At 67.9% G+C, this 15,967-nt stretch overlaps 1 protein-coding gene across 2 annotated transcripts; it reads left to right on the top strand.

The window, feature by feature from the left end:
- Positions 599-15,625, top strand: SLC6A18 (solute carrier family 6 member 18). 2 transcript variants are annotated; one of them, XM_018065736.1, is made up of 12 exons: positions 599-843; positions 5,280-5,420; positions 6,008-6,145; positions 6,606-6,787; positions 8,522-8,632; positions 9,358-9,470; positions 10,193-10,321; positions 11,602-11,758; positions 12,634-12,838; positions 13,048-13,207; positions 14,199-14,361; positions 15,346-15,625. In XM_018065736.1, the coding sequence occupies exons 1-12, from the start codon at positions 684-686 to the stop codon at positions 15,535-15,537; spliced, it is 1,851 nt and encodes a 616-aa protein (XP_017921225.1). In that variant the 5' UTR covers positions 599-683; the 3' UTR covers positions 15,538-15,625. The 2 variants fall into 2 exon arrangements, with proteins under 2 accessions (XP_017921225.1, XP_017921226.1); XM_018065737.1 differs by lacking the exon at positions 10,193-10,321.

Below are 15,967 nucleotides of genomic sequence, written 5' to 3'. Positions count from 1 at the left end.
TAACTGGCTTAAAAGCAGACATGGCAGCTGTCCTGGTGCTAGCCTGGCTTTCACCCACGTCCACGCAGAATCCCGCTGCAAACGTCCACTGCAGCTCTTCCTCACGGCCATCCCGGTCAGCGCATGGTGGACACAGCGCCCCACGGGCCATGTAACTGCCTGCCAGGCGGGTCTCCAGAGACCAAGGCCCGTAGCCCAGCTCACACTGCTTACACAAGGTCCCTCTACGGGGAGGGAGAGCAGAAGCAGGCCGTCAGGGGTGCGGCCACACGAGGGACGGGGCCCCTTTGGGGATGGCCGTGTCCGCTGCGTCAGCCGCGATGCTGGTAGGTAACTGCAGGGTGCCAGGTGGGGCCCCGTGGGCATTCGGAACTGCTCCTCACAGCCACACGTGCGCCAGCAGTTTTTCCGGAAAGTTTATTGAAAGTGAACAAGGTCTATGGAACAGGTAAATGGGCCGCAGCCTTGGAACCCCTGAGGCTCTCGCAGCGGAGGTGGCGGCCACAGGCGTCGGGCAGGGGCGGGCGGGGGCGGGTCCAGGGTCGGGACGGGCACGTGGTTGGAGGGGGCTGTTACCGACTAACCAGCTCCACTGGTTTTCCTTTAAATCACAAGAAAGCACACTCGCAGGGCAGCAGGCTGGCGACTTCCTGCTGCGGCGGAGGCTCCGGGCCGTGGCAGGCATGGCGGGCACCCCGGGGCCCGACCCTCCTGCGGATGGCGGCGGGGAGGCGCGGCCAGCGTGGGACAGCAAGCTCCAGTACCTGCTGAGCTGCGTGGGCTTCGCCGTGGGCCTGGGCAACCTCTGGCGGTTCCCATACCTGTGCCAGACGTACGGTGGAGGTGAGCCTGCCGGGCGTGCCCCGCCGCGGCCGCCGGGGTGTGGGAGCTCCCACCCCCAGGGATCTGTCCCCCAGGGCCCAGCCGGTGACAGCGCAGCAGGCCGCCCGCCCAGGCTCCGCCGGGGTCAGAGCTCCGGGCCCCCCTCGCCTGCGCTGTGTCCTCACTGACCAGACCTCAGAGGGCGGCCAGGGGGCCGCAGCCACATGCGGAGCTGAGATGGGTACCCAGGCTCCTACACGGAGCCGCTGGGCGGGGCGCCTCGCTCAATGGCCCGCGGCTGTTGGTGTCACGCCTGGTGTTGGGGACAAGAGGCACAGGCCGGGTGGACGGCCTCCCTCGGGGGACAGACGCGGGACGTGGTTTGCTGTGTCCCCAGGCTGGGGGGGGGGCTTCCCGGATAGGGTCACCCTATTGTGGTGTCTGACCTGAGGCTTCCCCGAGGCCTGCGCTTCCCAGCGCCCGCAGAGCTCCCGGCCGAGGCAGGCGCTGGTCGAGTGTCCCCTGCAGGGTAGCGGCTCTGGCCTCCCTCCTCAGAGATGGGGCCAAGGTGGTGAGAACTCAGCCCGTCTTCCGGTCAGGGGGTTGGGGAGGGGTCCTTCCTGTTCAAGGGCAGAGGCTGCCTGTTCTCCACCCAAAATGAGGGGGCAGGGGGTCAACACAGAAGGCAGAGTCCACATAAGCACCGCCCACCAAGCCTCCTGGTCATCCAGACACGGCGTCGTTGAGGCCTCTTTTCCCTGACGATGAGACCTGGGGCAGGTGGGAAAATCTGAACATGCAGGCAAATGGCCGGACACTCCTCTCTAACGGCTGCCCTGGCGCCAGAGCCTCGTGGGTCTGGGGCGGGGGGCGGCCGCACCTCCGTGAGCGCGGCGTGGAAAGCATGGAGCTCCCCGGAGCACTGGCACGGACCTGAAGCAGGGCGCCCAGAGCCCCCAGAGCCTGTCGTCCCAGCCAGGGCCTCGGAGACCCTCCACGCACGGGGCTCTGCCACCTGCGAGCCCAGCACTGCCCACAGCCTGACCCGCTGCCCAGAGCGGCCGGAGCGGGGCCCAGGGCCCCTCCCCGTGGACACCGCCTCCGCCTCCATCCAGACAGCGAGGCTGCGGGCGCCACCCACCGTGCCCGGGGCTCCGAGACACGCCTGTAGGGGCCAGGATCCAGCTTTCCCGGGCTGGAAGCTCTCGACCAAATGCCACGAAACAAGCTTCTCACGCGGCGAGAGGCCCTTCTCCGTCTGCTCTGACCACCTCTGGAGACCCTGAGACACGCAGGCAGAGGTGACACGCAGACAGGGCATCGCCTGGTTCGCACCCGCAACCCCCCGACGTCAGGACTGCGCCTCCACGTTGTGGAGGGAGGCAGCGTCATCGCAGAGCTGAGCAGACGGTCCGCGGGGCCGTCCGGGGCATCACGTACACTCCACTCCGCAACGAGCAGAGGAGGCGGAAGCACAGTGCCCGGTGCTGACCCAGCTGCTGAGCGCAGGGCTCCCACCCAGGCTGGGGCCGGGGGCCCCCAGGGAGCTGCAGAGGCCCCAGTTCCCGCGCTGCCCTGGAGGTCTGTGGACTCCGGTTCAGTGTGGAGCCCCGGGGTCCAGCAGAGCGAGCCTCTCGGCTCTTCCTTTAAACTCTGCTGCCGCCTTCCTGCACGGACTGCAGCCGCGGCGCGCCGGCCAGGGGTCGGGCCGGGGGTCCAGTGGGGTGTCAGGCCTGGCCCCTGCAGGCTCCACGGGCTTGGGAAGCAGGTCCCCCCCTACCCCGTGTGCCCCTCTCCCTCCATCCTCCTGCGGCTCTTTCCTCAAGATCACAGCCCACCGGCCCTTGCCGCTGTTCTGACCAGAGGCATCTTTTCTTACTGGGCCATTCGGTGCTGCCACGCCCCGCACCCCCCAGGCTCCGCCCAGACCCGCCCGCAGGGGACGGTACACAGCGGCTGGCCATCTGATGACTGTGTGCTCCTTGTCACCGGCTCTGCTGTGGCCTTCCGCTCTCAGGGCTGGAGCACCGAACGTGCGAGGCTTTCCCCACACTGACCGGGGCTCTGGTTCTCAGTGGACGCCGACTGGGTGCCCCAGAACCTAACCCCACCCTGCCTGCACAGGCTAAGGGCGGCCCCACAAGACGCCCCCCCAGATTGGCATCTGAGGTAGCAGGTCCCCAGGGTACCGTGGCTTCTTCCGATTCTTTACAAACTCAAGGGGTCCCACAAGCCCTCTTAAGACTCAGCGATTCGCAGGAACGGCTCGGGAAAACACTCAGGTCTACAGGTTCACCATGAAGGGTGCGACCCAGGAATGCCGTCCGGGGGCAATGCAGAGGCGGGGTCCCCCACCAGGGCCCCTCCTGTGGCTCCGCCAGGCAGGCACACTTGACGGGACCCTGGGCTGCTGGCTGGTGACTCTCAGCCTGGGAGTCCCAGGTGTGGGGTCACCCTGCCCCTCCAGCTCCCAGCCTGCAGGGTCAACTGGTTGAGGCTGAAGGACGTCAAGCTGTGCCCCTTGCCCGATCCCCTGACACTCCGAGGGAGCTCGGAGGCCGAGCCAGGACAGGACCAGACACGCTCCTCTCAGTTCAGTGCAGCGTCTCGGATCCGGGCAACAGCTCTCCTCCTGCCTTGCAGTCCAGCAGAAACAAGCCTGTCCCGTGCCACCCCCACCGGCTCCTCCTGGAGTTAGCATGAGGGGGCGAGTGCCCCCCGGACGCAGAGCCCCCGAGCCAGGCCCCCAGCACCCCAGCCGGGCCTGTGATCTGGGCCCCTGTCCCCACGGGGGTCGTGTTGGGGCTGAAATGAGCCTGGCGCACAGGCTGGATGCTGCTCAGCACCGGGTCACAGAAGCACCTCCTGTCCTCCTCTCCCCAGAGCTGGGAGACTCAGCCACAGGCCAGGGCCCCTGTCCCTCCCCTCCCTGTCCGTCCCCCCTCCCCAGACCTCCCCTGGAGCCAGACCCTCTCACGCTGCCTTCAGCCGGCCCCTAAGGCCTCCACCTGGACCCTGTCCAGCTGGGGCCTCCCCCTCAGACCGGGTAGGGATGGGGGAAGGGGGCCAAGGGTCAGTCAGCCTGGAGGGCTCACCCTTTCCAGATGGTGGCTCAAACGTGTGGGGCTCGGGCCCTGGGCGTGCGGCCGTTCCAGGCCTGCCTTCACCATGCCAAAAGGTGTGCGTCCTAGGGCCCGGGCGTGCCTCAGGAGGGCGCCTCCATCCGCGACCTGGACCCCGGGTCCCTGGTGACTTCTGGCCACAGCCCCCGCTGCAAGCCCTGCCTGCAGGGGCCCTCCCGCTCCTGGGAGGCCGTCCTGGGGCCTCTGGGGCCTCTACCTGGAGCTTGACTCTCTAACGCACTCTGCCGTCTTGCTGCTACACGGGAGATACTGAGACGCGCCGTCTGCCCACATGCTGGCCCTGGCGTCCCGTCAGGCCCACGTGGCCCGAGAGCTCTGTGGCCACTGGCTCCCCCAGGGCTGTGACCCTGTGTCCACACTTCGGACAGTGATACAAAAAGCCATCACGAGGCTGTGCTGGTGAAGAGCGCGGGGCCTTGGTTCCTGGGAGCGGCTCCTGGAAGCTGAACCCAAGCTTCCCGTGGATGGTGGGGAGAGCCGTGCCCACAGCAGCCCGTGCTGCTGGGTGGGGCCTGATGGTCTGTGCTGCTCCCTGGCGTCCCCTGGATCCGTGCGGGCAGCAGCTGCGGGCAGCCAGGCAGCGCTGAAGCAGCCGCACGCGCCGGCCCAGGGCAGGCGGGTTTCCAGGGTCTGGACAGAGGATGCGCGGCCGAGACCCCCAAAGCACACACAGGGCCGATTCCGCCTCTGGGCACCCAGTCTCCCTCCCAGCACTGCGGGAGCATCCTGCGGGGACCTGTGTCTCCCCAGCAGGCCTGCGGGCTCAGGGACGCCCGGCTCCCCCCCACCTGCCGGGACCCGCGCCATCCACGTGGTGCAGAAGGGAGCCGCTGTGTCTGCCTGCCTGCCCTTGGGTTCTTGCTGAGAGGCAGCTCTGTCCGAGGGGCCCGGCACCCAGGCCCATCCTGCTGTGAGCACCCTAGCATCTGAGCAGGGGTGAAGGGTCGGGAGGGGCTTCCGGCCCTAACCCAGGGCGCAGCTTGGGGGACCTCCGGTGACCACCTCCTGCAAGGCCTTACTGTGAGCAGACCAGCTCCCCGTCCCAGGAGCCTGGGAACCAGGGGTGTCAGGGCCCCAGTGAGAAAGCATCTCAGCCCACATGTCAGTGGGAACCCCACACAGCCCCAGAGGGTGGGAGCCACGCAGCCCCGGAGGGTGGGGGACCACGGCTTTAGCAAGCACATCCCCGACGCCAGGGCTGTCTCCCTTGGCGGCCACGAGTGCTTCTCCTCATCCCCCCCAGCGCCCTGCGTCACCTTTGCCAAGGCTGGGCCGGGCAGAGGGCAGGGCCCACTGATGGCCGCGTCTCTGCAGGTGCCTTCCTCATCCCCTACGTCGTTGCCCTGGCCTTCGAGGGCATCCCGCTGTTCCACATTGAGCTCGCCGTTGGCCAGCGCCTGCGCAGGGGCAGCGTCGGGGTGTGGACGGCCATCTCGCCCTACCTGGGTGGCGTGGGTACGTGGCCCCCGTGCTCCCCGCCTGCAGCTGCTCTGTGGGGTGGGGGCGGGGCTGTGTCTACGCGTGCGACGCGTGTTTGCTGGGTGTTCGCTCGTCACGCCAGTGCACGCCCGGCGGTTCGGAACGGAAGGTGCAGGGGTCCCGGGCACGCAGGTCCCCAAGGCAGGAATCAAGTGTGACAGCAGAGCCAGGGGTCCGCCCCAGAGCAGCAGCTTGCTGGCCCATGGTGCCCAGTCCGTGCACGCGGGGCCCTGAGCGCACGCGACCCGGGACCTTGTGGCACCTGGGGAGGCTGGGCAGAGGGCAGCCCTGGTTCCCCGAGAGCCCGTGAGGTGGGCTCTGCCGCAGACAGCCCCAGCGTCGCTGGCAGGCCTGTGGCCCGCCTGGTGGCTTCGGGCTGCCCAAAGGCCCACCTACAAGCGGACCGAGGCTGGCAGACCGGCCGCTGAGGCCCAGCCAGGAGGGTGCTGGAGCGGGCGGGCAGCAGGGGCCTCAGCCTGATGCGGGGAGCAGAGACACGGGCTGGGTGCGAGGGGGTCCATCGGGCTGCCCAGGGAGGCGCTGACCGTGCCCGGTGCCCACAGGGCTGGGCTGCTTCACCGTGTCCTTCCTGGTCAGCCTGTACTACAACACGGTCCTGACCTGGGTGCTCTGGTACCTCCTCAACTCCTTCCAGCACCCGCTGCCTTGGAGCGCCTGCCCGCTCGACCTCAACCGCACAGGTACTGCTGTCGGGAGAGACGCCCAGTGTAGCCGGCTCCCCGGAGCTGGGTCCTGCTACCCCGCGCTTGCCCATTTGCTGTGGACCCTGGGGCCCCCTCACCAAGTAGCACCCAGGCCCTTGCAGCTGCTCACACACCTGGTGATGAAAAGCGCGCGGTTGGGCTGCTCATCCCCCTGAATTAGGTCTTCAGGGGGACCCCTCTCCAGCCCAGGGTGCATGCCCTCTGCAGGGACCTCAGGCGTGGGGAGTACTCACCGTTTTCAAGTGTGCTCATGACCCCGGGTGGGCCTCTGTCCCCGAGGGCCCCCTGTGCCAGCTTGTGCTAGGCACCTGCCAGACAGGCTGGGCAGCTGCAGAGGCCCCCGGCAGCCAGACCCCCGGGCCCACTCCCAGGGTGGCGGGGTCCTGCCAGGTCCCTGTGGCCCATGGCCCACCTGTGCGGGCCCTGCTGGGTCCAGGCCTCGAGCAGGAGTGCCGGGACAGCAGCCCCGTGAGCTACTTCTGGTACCGGCGGACCCTGAACGTCTCGGCCGACATCAGCGATGGCGGCCCGGTCCAGTGGCGGCTGCTGCTCTGCCTGGCGGTCTCCTGGGCTGTCGTGTACCTGTGCGTCATCAGGGGCATCGAGACCACCGGGAAGGTGAGCCTGCAGCAGCCCTGCCCCAGAACCCCCGGCCCCCGAGGGCCCCTCCTCACTTCCAACTCCTCGGCCTCTGGGGCTCAGGGGTTCCGTCCGTGTCCCTGGAGAGCTGGGCTCCTCTCACCGTGAGGTGAACCACCTCGGCTCGGGGACAGTCTGCTCTGAAATCCTCTCTGATGTTAGAACAGCCATTTCAGCTTCTTTGACTAAATTAACTTTTTTCCCAGCTCTTTTTCTTTCTGTCTGTTTGGGTCTTAGTGTTATAGTGTGATTCTGGTGGGCCGCACGCAGCTGGGTCTTGCTTTTCACCCAGTGTGACGGTCCCTGCCTTCTTCCTTTGGGGTGCTTGGAGCGTCGACACTGACCGTGCTGGCGATAGGGCTGGGTGCGGCCCGGCACCCTGCATTCATCTTCTGCTCGTCCCCTCTGCTCTTTGTTCCCGCTCCACTCTCTCTCCGTGCTGGCGATAGGGCTGGGTGCGGCCCGGCACCCTGCATTCATCTTCTGCTCGTCCCCTCTGCTCTTTGTTCCCGCTCCTCTCTCTCTCCGAGCTGTTTGGGATGCCGCTCGACGTCCTTTGCTCGGTGGCTGTAACTCGGTGGTTGGATTTGGGGCTGCAGCCCACGCTGTCTCCCAGCAACGCTGCGCCAGGCCACAGCAGAATCCCTCGGCATCGCCCTTCTCCCCTCAGTGACCACGCTGTCATCGCACCTTTTACTACAGTGTCATAAACAGCAAGTGCAGCCTCGGCACTTTTTTTTTTCTTGGCCACACCACTCAGCCTGTGGGATCTTAGGTCCCCGATCAGGGACTGAACCCAGGCCCCGGCACTGAGCGAGGTGAATCTCAGCCTAGGGAACGCCCGCATTCTCAGCAGTTTTGTTTTAAACCCTGCATTATCTTTTAAAGAGACTGAGGCAATGAGAAAAAATACTGAGAGTCACCTCGTTTCCACACAGAAAGGACCAGGGGGGCCTGAGTCTGTGCCTCCCAAGTTCGCCTTTCAAACTGCACCCAGCTCCAGCTTCCCACCCCTCTTCCTCCCGGGCTTGGATAAGTCCGGTACTTTTTACATTTGGCGTGATTTCAACAACTGTGACTATACGCCGTGCGTCCTGTGGGGCCTCCCGACGGTGGCTGTGGAGGGTCTGCAGGTCCGAGTGCGTGTGAGCTCCTGCACTTGACTTTGGTTAACGTGTGAGGGTGATAATCACTCTCTGGCAAGGGGCTCCAAGCTCGAGGGGACTGGAATTTCAGACCCAACCAACCAGCCAGAAACCCAAATAGTCCTGCACGAACGTCCCTGAAGATGCCCCAGGTGGCCCCACCGTGTCTGCATTTGGGGTCTGGGGCTCAGGAGGGAAGGGTCCCCATTTGCTGATTGAATGTTTGGCAGACGCCATGTGTGCAGACCCTTCCCCAGCCCTGAAAGAACTGGGGACTGGTCCTGCTGGGGGAGAGCGTGTGGGCAGGTGTGTGCCCCACAGACCCCATGCAGAGGCCCTCTGGGGCCTCAGGGTAGGAGGAGGAGGGGCCTGTGGACCAGAGGGAGGCCACTGCCCACCGCGGCAGAACCCACTTGTGAGCCTCAGGGCAGCCCAACCCCCAAGCGTGACTGGGGCCCGCAGCCCGCCGTCTCCAGTCAGACCCCACGACCCAGCAGTGGCCGGAGGCCGCTCCCGTGCCCCGCCGACTCGAGTGGATGCAGAGGAGGCTAACGACCGGCCTTTTCAGGCGATTTACTTCACGGCCCTGTTCCCTTACCTGGTCCTCACGGCCTTCCTGGTCAGAGGGCTCACGCTGCCCGGAGCGATGCAAGGACTGACCTACCTGTTCACCCCTGACGTAAGTGGGCCCCACGCCCGAGCTCCCTCACAGGCCCAGGCTCAGGAAACATAAGCTGGGGCCCCCTCAGCCACGGGAGCAGAGAGACGGCCACAGGGCAGGGCGGCCCGGCGTCTCAGGGGTCAGGTTCGGAGAGTGGGGAGCAGAGGAGAATGCGGCCTGGGATGTGGGGGCGTGTGAAATGGTGCGGGGGAGAGGCCTGCTGGGGACCTTGGTGTCCCCTGCAGGGTCCCAGACCCCACATCTCTGAGGGGCTTGTCCGGGAACACGAGCCCGCCAGGAGAGGACCACGGGGCCATTCCACAGCCTCTGGAGCGCCAGGGGCTGCACAGCTCAGCCCCTGTCTCCCAGGCCAGGCCCCCTGGTGGGTGGGGTCTGTGGGTCCCCAGTGGGAACACCAGGTCTGTGTGCAGGGGGTCCCGCCCGGCCCGCGAGTCCTCAAAACCCTCAGCCTGCAGGGAGCTGAACACCCCTCAGATCTGACTCCCAGCCCTGAGAGGGCCGTCCTCCTGTGGATGGGCCCGGGGGCATTCCGAGTCAAAAGCGGGGAGCCCAGACTGGCCGTGTCAGTGTGCACGCTCCTCACGCGTGGTCCCAAGCTGTCTCGGAGCCTGGGTGGGCACACGGCTCGTGGGAGCGTCCCGGGGGCGCTGGGCACTGTCTGGACCAGGAGGCACCGGGCTGGGGGGCCTGTCTGTGGACCACGGGTCCCCGTCCCCCTCCAGCTGCGGGTCCTGCAGAACCCCCGGGTGTGGCTGGACGCGGCCACCCAGATATTCTTCTCCCTGTCCCTGGCCTTTGGAGGACACATCGCTTTCGCTAGCTACAACCCGCCCAGGTAGGCTGGGGCTGCGGCCAAGGGCCGTGCTGTTGAGGACACGCCGAGCAGCTTGCTGTGACATCCTTCCTGGAACGCGGGGTCAACCGGTGCGAGCCTCTGATAAGCACAAGCTCTCGGGGTTCCAGCAATCACTGAGTCACCCCGAGGGCTGGGAGGCTGCGGCACTCTGAAGCAGCTTGCAGCAAGTTCCAGAGCAGCTGCCGGAAGGGAACTGGGGTCATCAGGGCCAGAACAAGGCCATAACCGGGGGCTGCCCCTGTGACTCACGTGGCCGTAAAAGCAGAAATGCAGCCCGTGTCAGCCTCCCGGGCACCGAGAACAGACGCCCGGGCGCCCGCCTCCCCACGCCGCCCGAGCGCGACCACGGGTCATAAACACACGGCATGAGTGATGATGTGCTGAGAGCAGCCGCCGCGTGGGTCCGTGGGGGCAGCGGGCGCGCGGGGAGCGGGGGCCTGCTGAGCTTCTGCCTCCGCTCTTGCACGGCAGTCACTACTGTGCGTTTCTCATCTGGAGACCAGGCACCCACACCCAGGGCCCCCAGCTCACTCCCGCCCGAGGCCACAGAGGAGAGGGGCCCTGAGGGTTGGCGCCAGCAGCAGCCTTGAGTTGGGGTCCCGGGCGGGGGTTGTGGGGAGGGCTCTGAGAGGCGCCAGACCCGGGAGGGGCGCCCTGCCCCAGGCCTCCCCGGGGCCCTGAGGCCACGCGCGACTGCCCAGGAACAACTGCCGGCGGGACGCGGTGAGCATCGCGCTGGTGAACAGCATGACGTCCCTCTACGCGTCCGTCGCTGTCTTTTCTGTCTTGGGGTTTAAGGCAGCCAGCGACCACGGGCAGTGCCTGGACCGGTGAGCGGGGGCCCTCGGGCGCTGAGGAGTCGGGGAGGGGGCCGGTCCGCCTGGAACCGGGGCGGGACGGAGCTGGAGGTTGGGTCTTGGCCGGGAAGCAGGTTCTGATGAGGGAGCTGTGGACGGGGTGGGCCCCCGTCCAACGGTCGGTATCCTGACGGGAGGGGGGGCACACGCAGAAACGGAGGAGGCGGCAGGGGCTGCAGGGAGGCAGCCGCAAGCGCAGGCACAGCCAGGGCCCTTCCCCTGGGCCGCGGGGGACCCCAGCCCTGCCCACGCCTCGTCCTGGACTCCCTGCTCCAGAGCTAGGAGGTGACACGTCCTGCGGCTTCCAGTCGCCCAGGCCGCAGTCATTTCTCACCACAGTCCAGGAGCCGGCCCAGTGAGGACGGCCCCACGGGGGAAGTCACTGAGTGGGACGGATGGCCTGGTGGCCTCCCGACGCAGGTTCCCGGGTGGGACCCACCAGAGGGGCACAAGCTCGCCCTCCACCTGCTGCTGGAGGTCCAGGGCAGCTCGTGGACGACGGCCTCGTCGGCAGTGTCAGCAAGGCACAGGGGTTGCCTGCCATGACCCCGCCGGCCACACGGGTGAGGAAGGGCAGCCGCCCACACCCCAGGCACAGCAGAGCACGTGCGTGGCTCGGGCACCCCAAGAGGCCGCAGTGGCCGCACCCGGGGAGCAGCGTACCCCCAAGGGCCAGCTCTTCCCGCCGCTCCCCCCAGACACCCAGAGAACAAAACCGCAGAGCGGCCACCATGGGGCTCCCCCACGGCCGCACCTCGGGCGGCGTCACCGCCTTCTCGCTGTGCTGGGGTCACTAGACAGCGCTGACAGCAAAATCACAGACGGAACGCACACACTCGAGAAAGCCACGGCCCTAGCCAGCCTCTGGGCTCGTCCACGGCCCTGGGGGCAGAGCGCCCCAGGCCTGGCAGGAACAGGCTCGTCGGCCACCCCAGACACCTTTGCAAAAGGCTTTGGGACTCTGCGGGGTGAGGAGACAAGCACGTTCTAGCAAACAGAATCGGCCAACACAGACGCCCCCACGGCATCTGAGCCGTGAGCCCTGAGACGGACGTGGAGGTGTGAGGAGCTTGAGACCACCCCCGCTGGGGAGATCAGAGCCCACAGGCCAGGGGGCAGGAGGATGCATGGCCTGTTTGTTCCCTGGCCCTAGGGGCCAGACAGCCTGTGTCCCCCACGTGTGCACGAGACCCCAGGCGCCCCCCAGAGCCCACCCCTCCGGGGCCGCTCACCCAGCCTCCCCACCCCCGCAGAAACATCCTCCACCTCATCAACGCCTTCGACCTGCCCGAGCAGAGCGTGTCCAGGGACACCTACACTGCGGCCCTGGTGCGTCTGAACGCCTCACAGCCGGCACAGGTGGCCGGGCTCCCCCTGGAGGCCTGCCGCCTGGAGGACTTCCTGGACAAGGTACGCAGGGGCCATGGCGGGGCTGCAGGTGGCTGCAGGCATTGACCAGGGGTTGGGGTGAGCCCTGGGGCCTAAACGCAGCACCTCTGACAGGCCCTGCTCTGCAGGCGGGGTCCGGGCAGGGAGAGCGGGCCTTGGCGCTGCCCAGAGCCCAGGGAGAGGGGCGGGAGCACAGCCCCGGAGCCAGGCCACGGCCGGCCGACGTGGGGCAGGGACAGCGGCTGGGGGCGGGCAGGCCCCTGTGGGCAGCTGCTGAATGGGCTCCTGAGCCCCAGGCCCAGGGCCGCGTGTCCCCCACCGAGGGTGATTTGTATGTGGTAACACGGCCCAAACGGGGCAGGGTCACCTCTGCCTGACCCAGGAGGGCGCCCTGGCCTTCCAGCAGGGAGCATGAGGGCGGGTGTGCGTCCTGGTGTGGGCCCTGCTGGCACGCGTGTGTCCCGGGGGGGGGGCGTGCTAGCCCACGCGTGTGTCCCGGGGGGGCGTGCTAGCCCACGCGTGTGTCCCGGGGGGGCGTGCTGGCACACGCGTGTGTCCTGGGGGGCGTGCTGGCACACGCGTGTGTCCCGGGGGCGTGCTGGCACACGCGTGTGTCCCAGGGGGGCGTGCTGGCACACGCGTTGTGTTCCGGGGGGCGTGCTGGCACACGCGTGTGTCCCGGTGTCATGCTGGCCCACGCGTGTGTCCCGGGGGCGTGCTGGCACACGCGTGTGTCCCGGGGGGCGTGCTGGCACACGCGTGTGTCCCAGGGGGGCGTGCTGGCACACGCGTGTGTCCTGGGGGCATGCTGGCACACGCGTGTGTCCCGGGGGGGGGGCGTGCTGGCCCGTGCGTGTGTCCCGGGGGCGTGCTGGCCCACGTGCGCTGTGTTGCAGAGTGCCTCGGGCACGGGCCTGGCCTTCATCGTCTTCACGGAGGCTGTGCTCCACATGCCCGGCGCGCCGGTCTGGGCCGTGCTCTTCTTTGCGATGCTGTTTAGCCTGGGCTTGTCGTCCATGTTCGGAAACATGGAAAGCATCATCACGCCGCTCCTGGACCTGGGAGTCATGCCCAGGAGGGTCCCCAAGGAGGTGCTGACGGGTGAGTGTGCAGCCAGGCCTCCTTGCTGGACATCAGATGAGCATCCCCCACGGGGACTCGAGGGCTGGTCCCCGCAGCTCGGGCTGACCCCCCGAGGGCCAGGGAGCACGGGCGGGCTCTGTGTCCCACACGGCCCCCGAGGGTGTCCTCCAGGCCGGGGTGCCAGGCACACGGGGGGCCTCCGGAGACGCCTGACGGGCCGTGTCCAGGCCTGGCCTGCCTGCTGTGCTTCCTCATGGCCACCTGCTTCACGCTGCGGTCGGGGAGCTACTGGCTGGAGATCTTCGACCAGTACGCCGCGGCCCTGAACCTGATCCTCCTGGCGTTCTTCGAGGTGATCGGGGTCGTTTATGTTTACGGGATGAAACGGTGAGTCAGCCACCCAGCCCGCGCGTTTGTTCCCAGCATCCCCCGGTCCCTGCGTGGGCCTCAGGCAGTGGTGGGCGACACGGGCCATCTGAGGTCCCCCCAGCGAGCCTGTCCACAGGCACAGCCTGGCACCACCACCCAGCTATGTGGAGGCCAGTGACTAAATGGTGGTCTCCAGCCTCCTGCGGGAGCTCCTGGCGTCCAAGCACAGGAGGACCCCAGGGCAGGAGGGCCTGCCCAAAGCACCACGAGCTAGCCTCCCCTGGCGGCCTCCGAGGAGGCCCTGCAGCGCTCCACCACCGGCACCCACCCGGGCCCGAGGCACAGCCACACCCACACCTCACTCACACCTGCCACCCTGCCAGATGGGGACCCTAGAGGTTGTGACCCCGACCTTTGTTCTAAGAGCTCCTGGGAGGCAGAGGGACAGAGGGCTTGTCCCCAGGGACACGCCCGCAGATACAGCAGTGGTGTGGAGGACAGTGCACCCCTGGACTCGGGGCCACGCGGTCTCAGAAGGGGACCCTCAGGCGGCCTGCGGAGGGGAGCTGGGAGGGGCGGGGACAGGCAGGAGGCCCGGGGCGGGGTCCGGAGCGGCTGCAACCCCCTCCCGTGTGTGTGGTGGCCGCTGCACACCCTGGGCCTCTCTTCCTGCCCTGGGACCCCGGTCAGGTGTCACGGCCCCCCCACAGCTGGTGGGGGCTTCTCTGCGCTCACAGAGCTGGAGCCCCCTGACCGGGGCCAGACCCACAGGTCCTGCTGCTCCCTGGGCTGGGCTCAGTGACCACTTGGGCCTTTCCCATCCATTGACCTGGGGGCGGGGCGAGTCCTCACCAGAACCCAGACGGCCACCTCGTCCAGGAGCCACTTGGGAAGACAGGGGATGGAGGTCAGAGTGGAGGTGGGGACAGTCCCTTGGGCCACATCCTGGTGGACAAAGGCTGCCAGCCAAGTGGACGGGGCCCGAGCCCGAGCCCAAGCTCTGCGGCAGGTTCTGCGACGACGTAGCCTGGATGACCGGGAGGCGGCCCGGCTTCTACTGGCGGGCAACCTGGAAGGTCGTGAGCCCCCTGCTGCTGCTGACCATCTTCGTGGCCTACATTGCCCTCCTAGCCAGCTCGCCACCACACTACAAGGCCTGGAACCCCAGATACGTAAGTCCTTTGGGTCGGGGGATGACCCTGGAACCCAAGACCCAGCCTGACCCACCCCCGGTGCCCACCAGGGACATCTGTGCCCCGGGGCCCACGTGGGCTGCTTTTTCCCTGAGATGCCAGGTCCCTGGCCCTTGATGTCCCCTGGGGCATCAGTGCTGACTCCGGCAGCCCCAGTGACCTTGGGGCTGACCTCGGGCGAGGGCCTCACTCAGCAGAGGGAGGGCAGGTGCAGGTTCCACACTCTGGTGACCCTGCGGGCCCCTGCTGCCTCTCCCCCGGGGATGGGGCTTCAGGCCACACACTCCACGTGCCATGGGGCCAGCTCTGCAGACGCCCAGCCAGTCTCAGACGGGACCTGCCACCGAGCCAGCCAGAGCGCAGGGTGTGGCCTGGACTCTTGGCCCCAGGCTGCACGCTGAGCCCGTGAGCTCCACCAGCCTGCCTTCCATCTGCAAGCTCAGAGCCGCCCTTTCTCCGGGGTGTGGACGCAGCCGGTTCTAAAATCTCCCCAGAAAGCAGCTGCCCCACACGGCCAGGCAGGCCTAGGAGGAATGGCGCCATCTCCTGGGGGCTCCCGCCCAGTTAGTCACCACGGGCCTGGGATCTGGTGGGTGGTGCTCCCCTCACGGAGGGAGCACGGAGCCTGACTGGGCCCAGCGGTCAGCCCCAGGACCGTGCGGCCCTTCGGGTGGCCCAGGGTGGCTCTCTCCAGGACGCAGCACCCCAGCTCCCTGGCCTGCCTCTCGGAGCCTAACCCCACGGGTGGCTTGCCCAGCCGAGTCCCCGAAACGTCAGCTGCCCAGGTGCCCAATCAGGGAGCGGCCCTGGCCACGTCCCTTTCCCTCCACCCACCCTGGGGGCCCTGACAGAGGAGGCAACGGGCTGAGCCGCCCCCCACGCTCACGGCCCCTGGGGCCGAGGGCCAGCCTCCTCCACGCAGGGAGCGTCCCGGGTGTCCCCCTCAGGCCTCGTGTCCTGCAGGAGCGGTTCCCCTCGCGGCAGGAGAAGCCCTACCCGGGCTGGGTGCTGGCCGCCTGTGCGCTCCTGTCCTTCCTGCCCACCCTGTGGGTCCCGGTGGTGGCGCTGGGCCAGCTGCTTGCCCGGTGCAGAGAGAAGACGCGGGACCCGCCGCAGGATGGACGCCCGAAGCCGCGGGGTGGCAGGGCCTGCTAGGGCCTGCTAGGCACGGGGCCAGGGTGGCGGGGGGGGCCTGCCTGTGCCACAGCTGGGGCGGCGCCAATACACGCACACTCAGCCCCGAGGGCCCTGGTCGTTATTCCCGACGCCGTCGTGCCCTCTGGACCCGCTCACGGCGCTGCCTGGCTCCCACGTCAGTCCACGCTCCTCTCCAAAAGGGCCAAGTCCGCTGTCCGCCTCCTGGGCCCTGTGGCCGGCGGTTCTGCATGGGGCCCTCGGGGAGGCCATGCCCTGAGTCCACGGGCAAAACGCTGGTGGGAAGGGGAAGGGCATCTGGGAAGGCCCACCCGCACCCCACACCAGATGGACAGCGTGAGGCAGGGCCATCTGCAAGGAAGGCCACAGGGCTGGGATGGAGGCCCGGCCCCACAGAAGCACCTCTCTCTACCTGAGCCCTGGTCCCAGG

Source organism: Capra hircus, chromosome 20, assembly GCF_001704415.2.
Source record: "Capra hircus breed San Clemente chromosome 20, ASM170441v1, whole genome shotgun sequence".
In the NCBI taxonomy this organism is placed as follows: Eukaryota; Metazoa; Chordata; class Mammalia; order Artiodactyla; family Bovidae; genus Capra; species Capra hircus.
The sequence above is the reverse complement of the archived record's forward strand: the minus strand, read 5'-3'. Positions and strand labels throughout refer to the sequence as shown.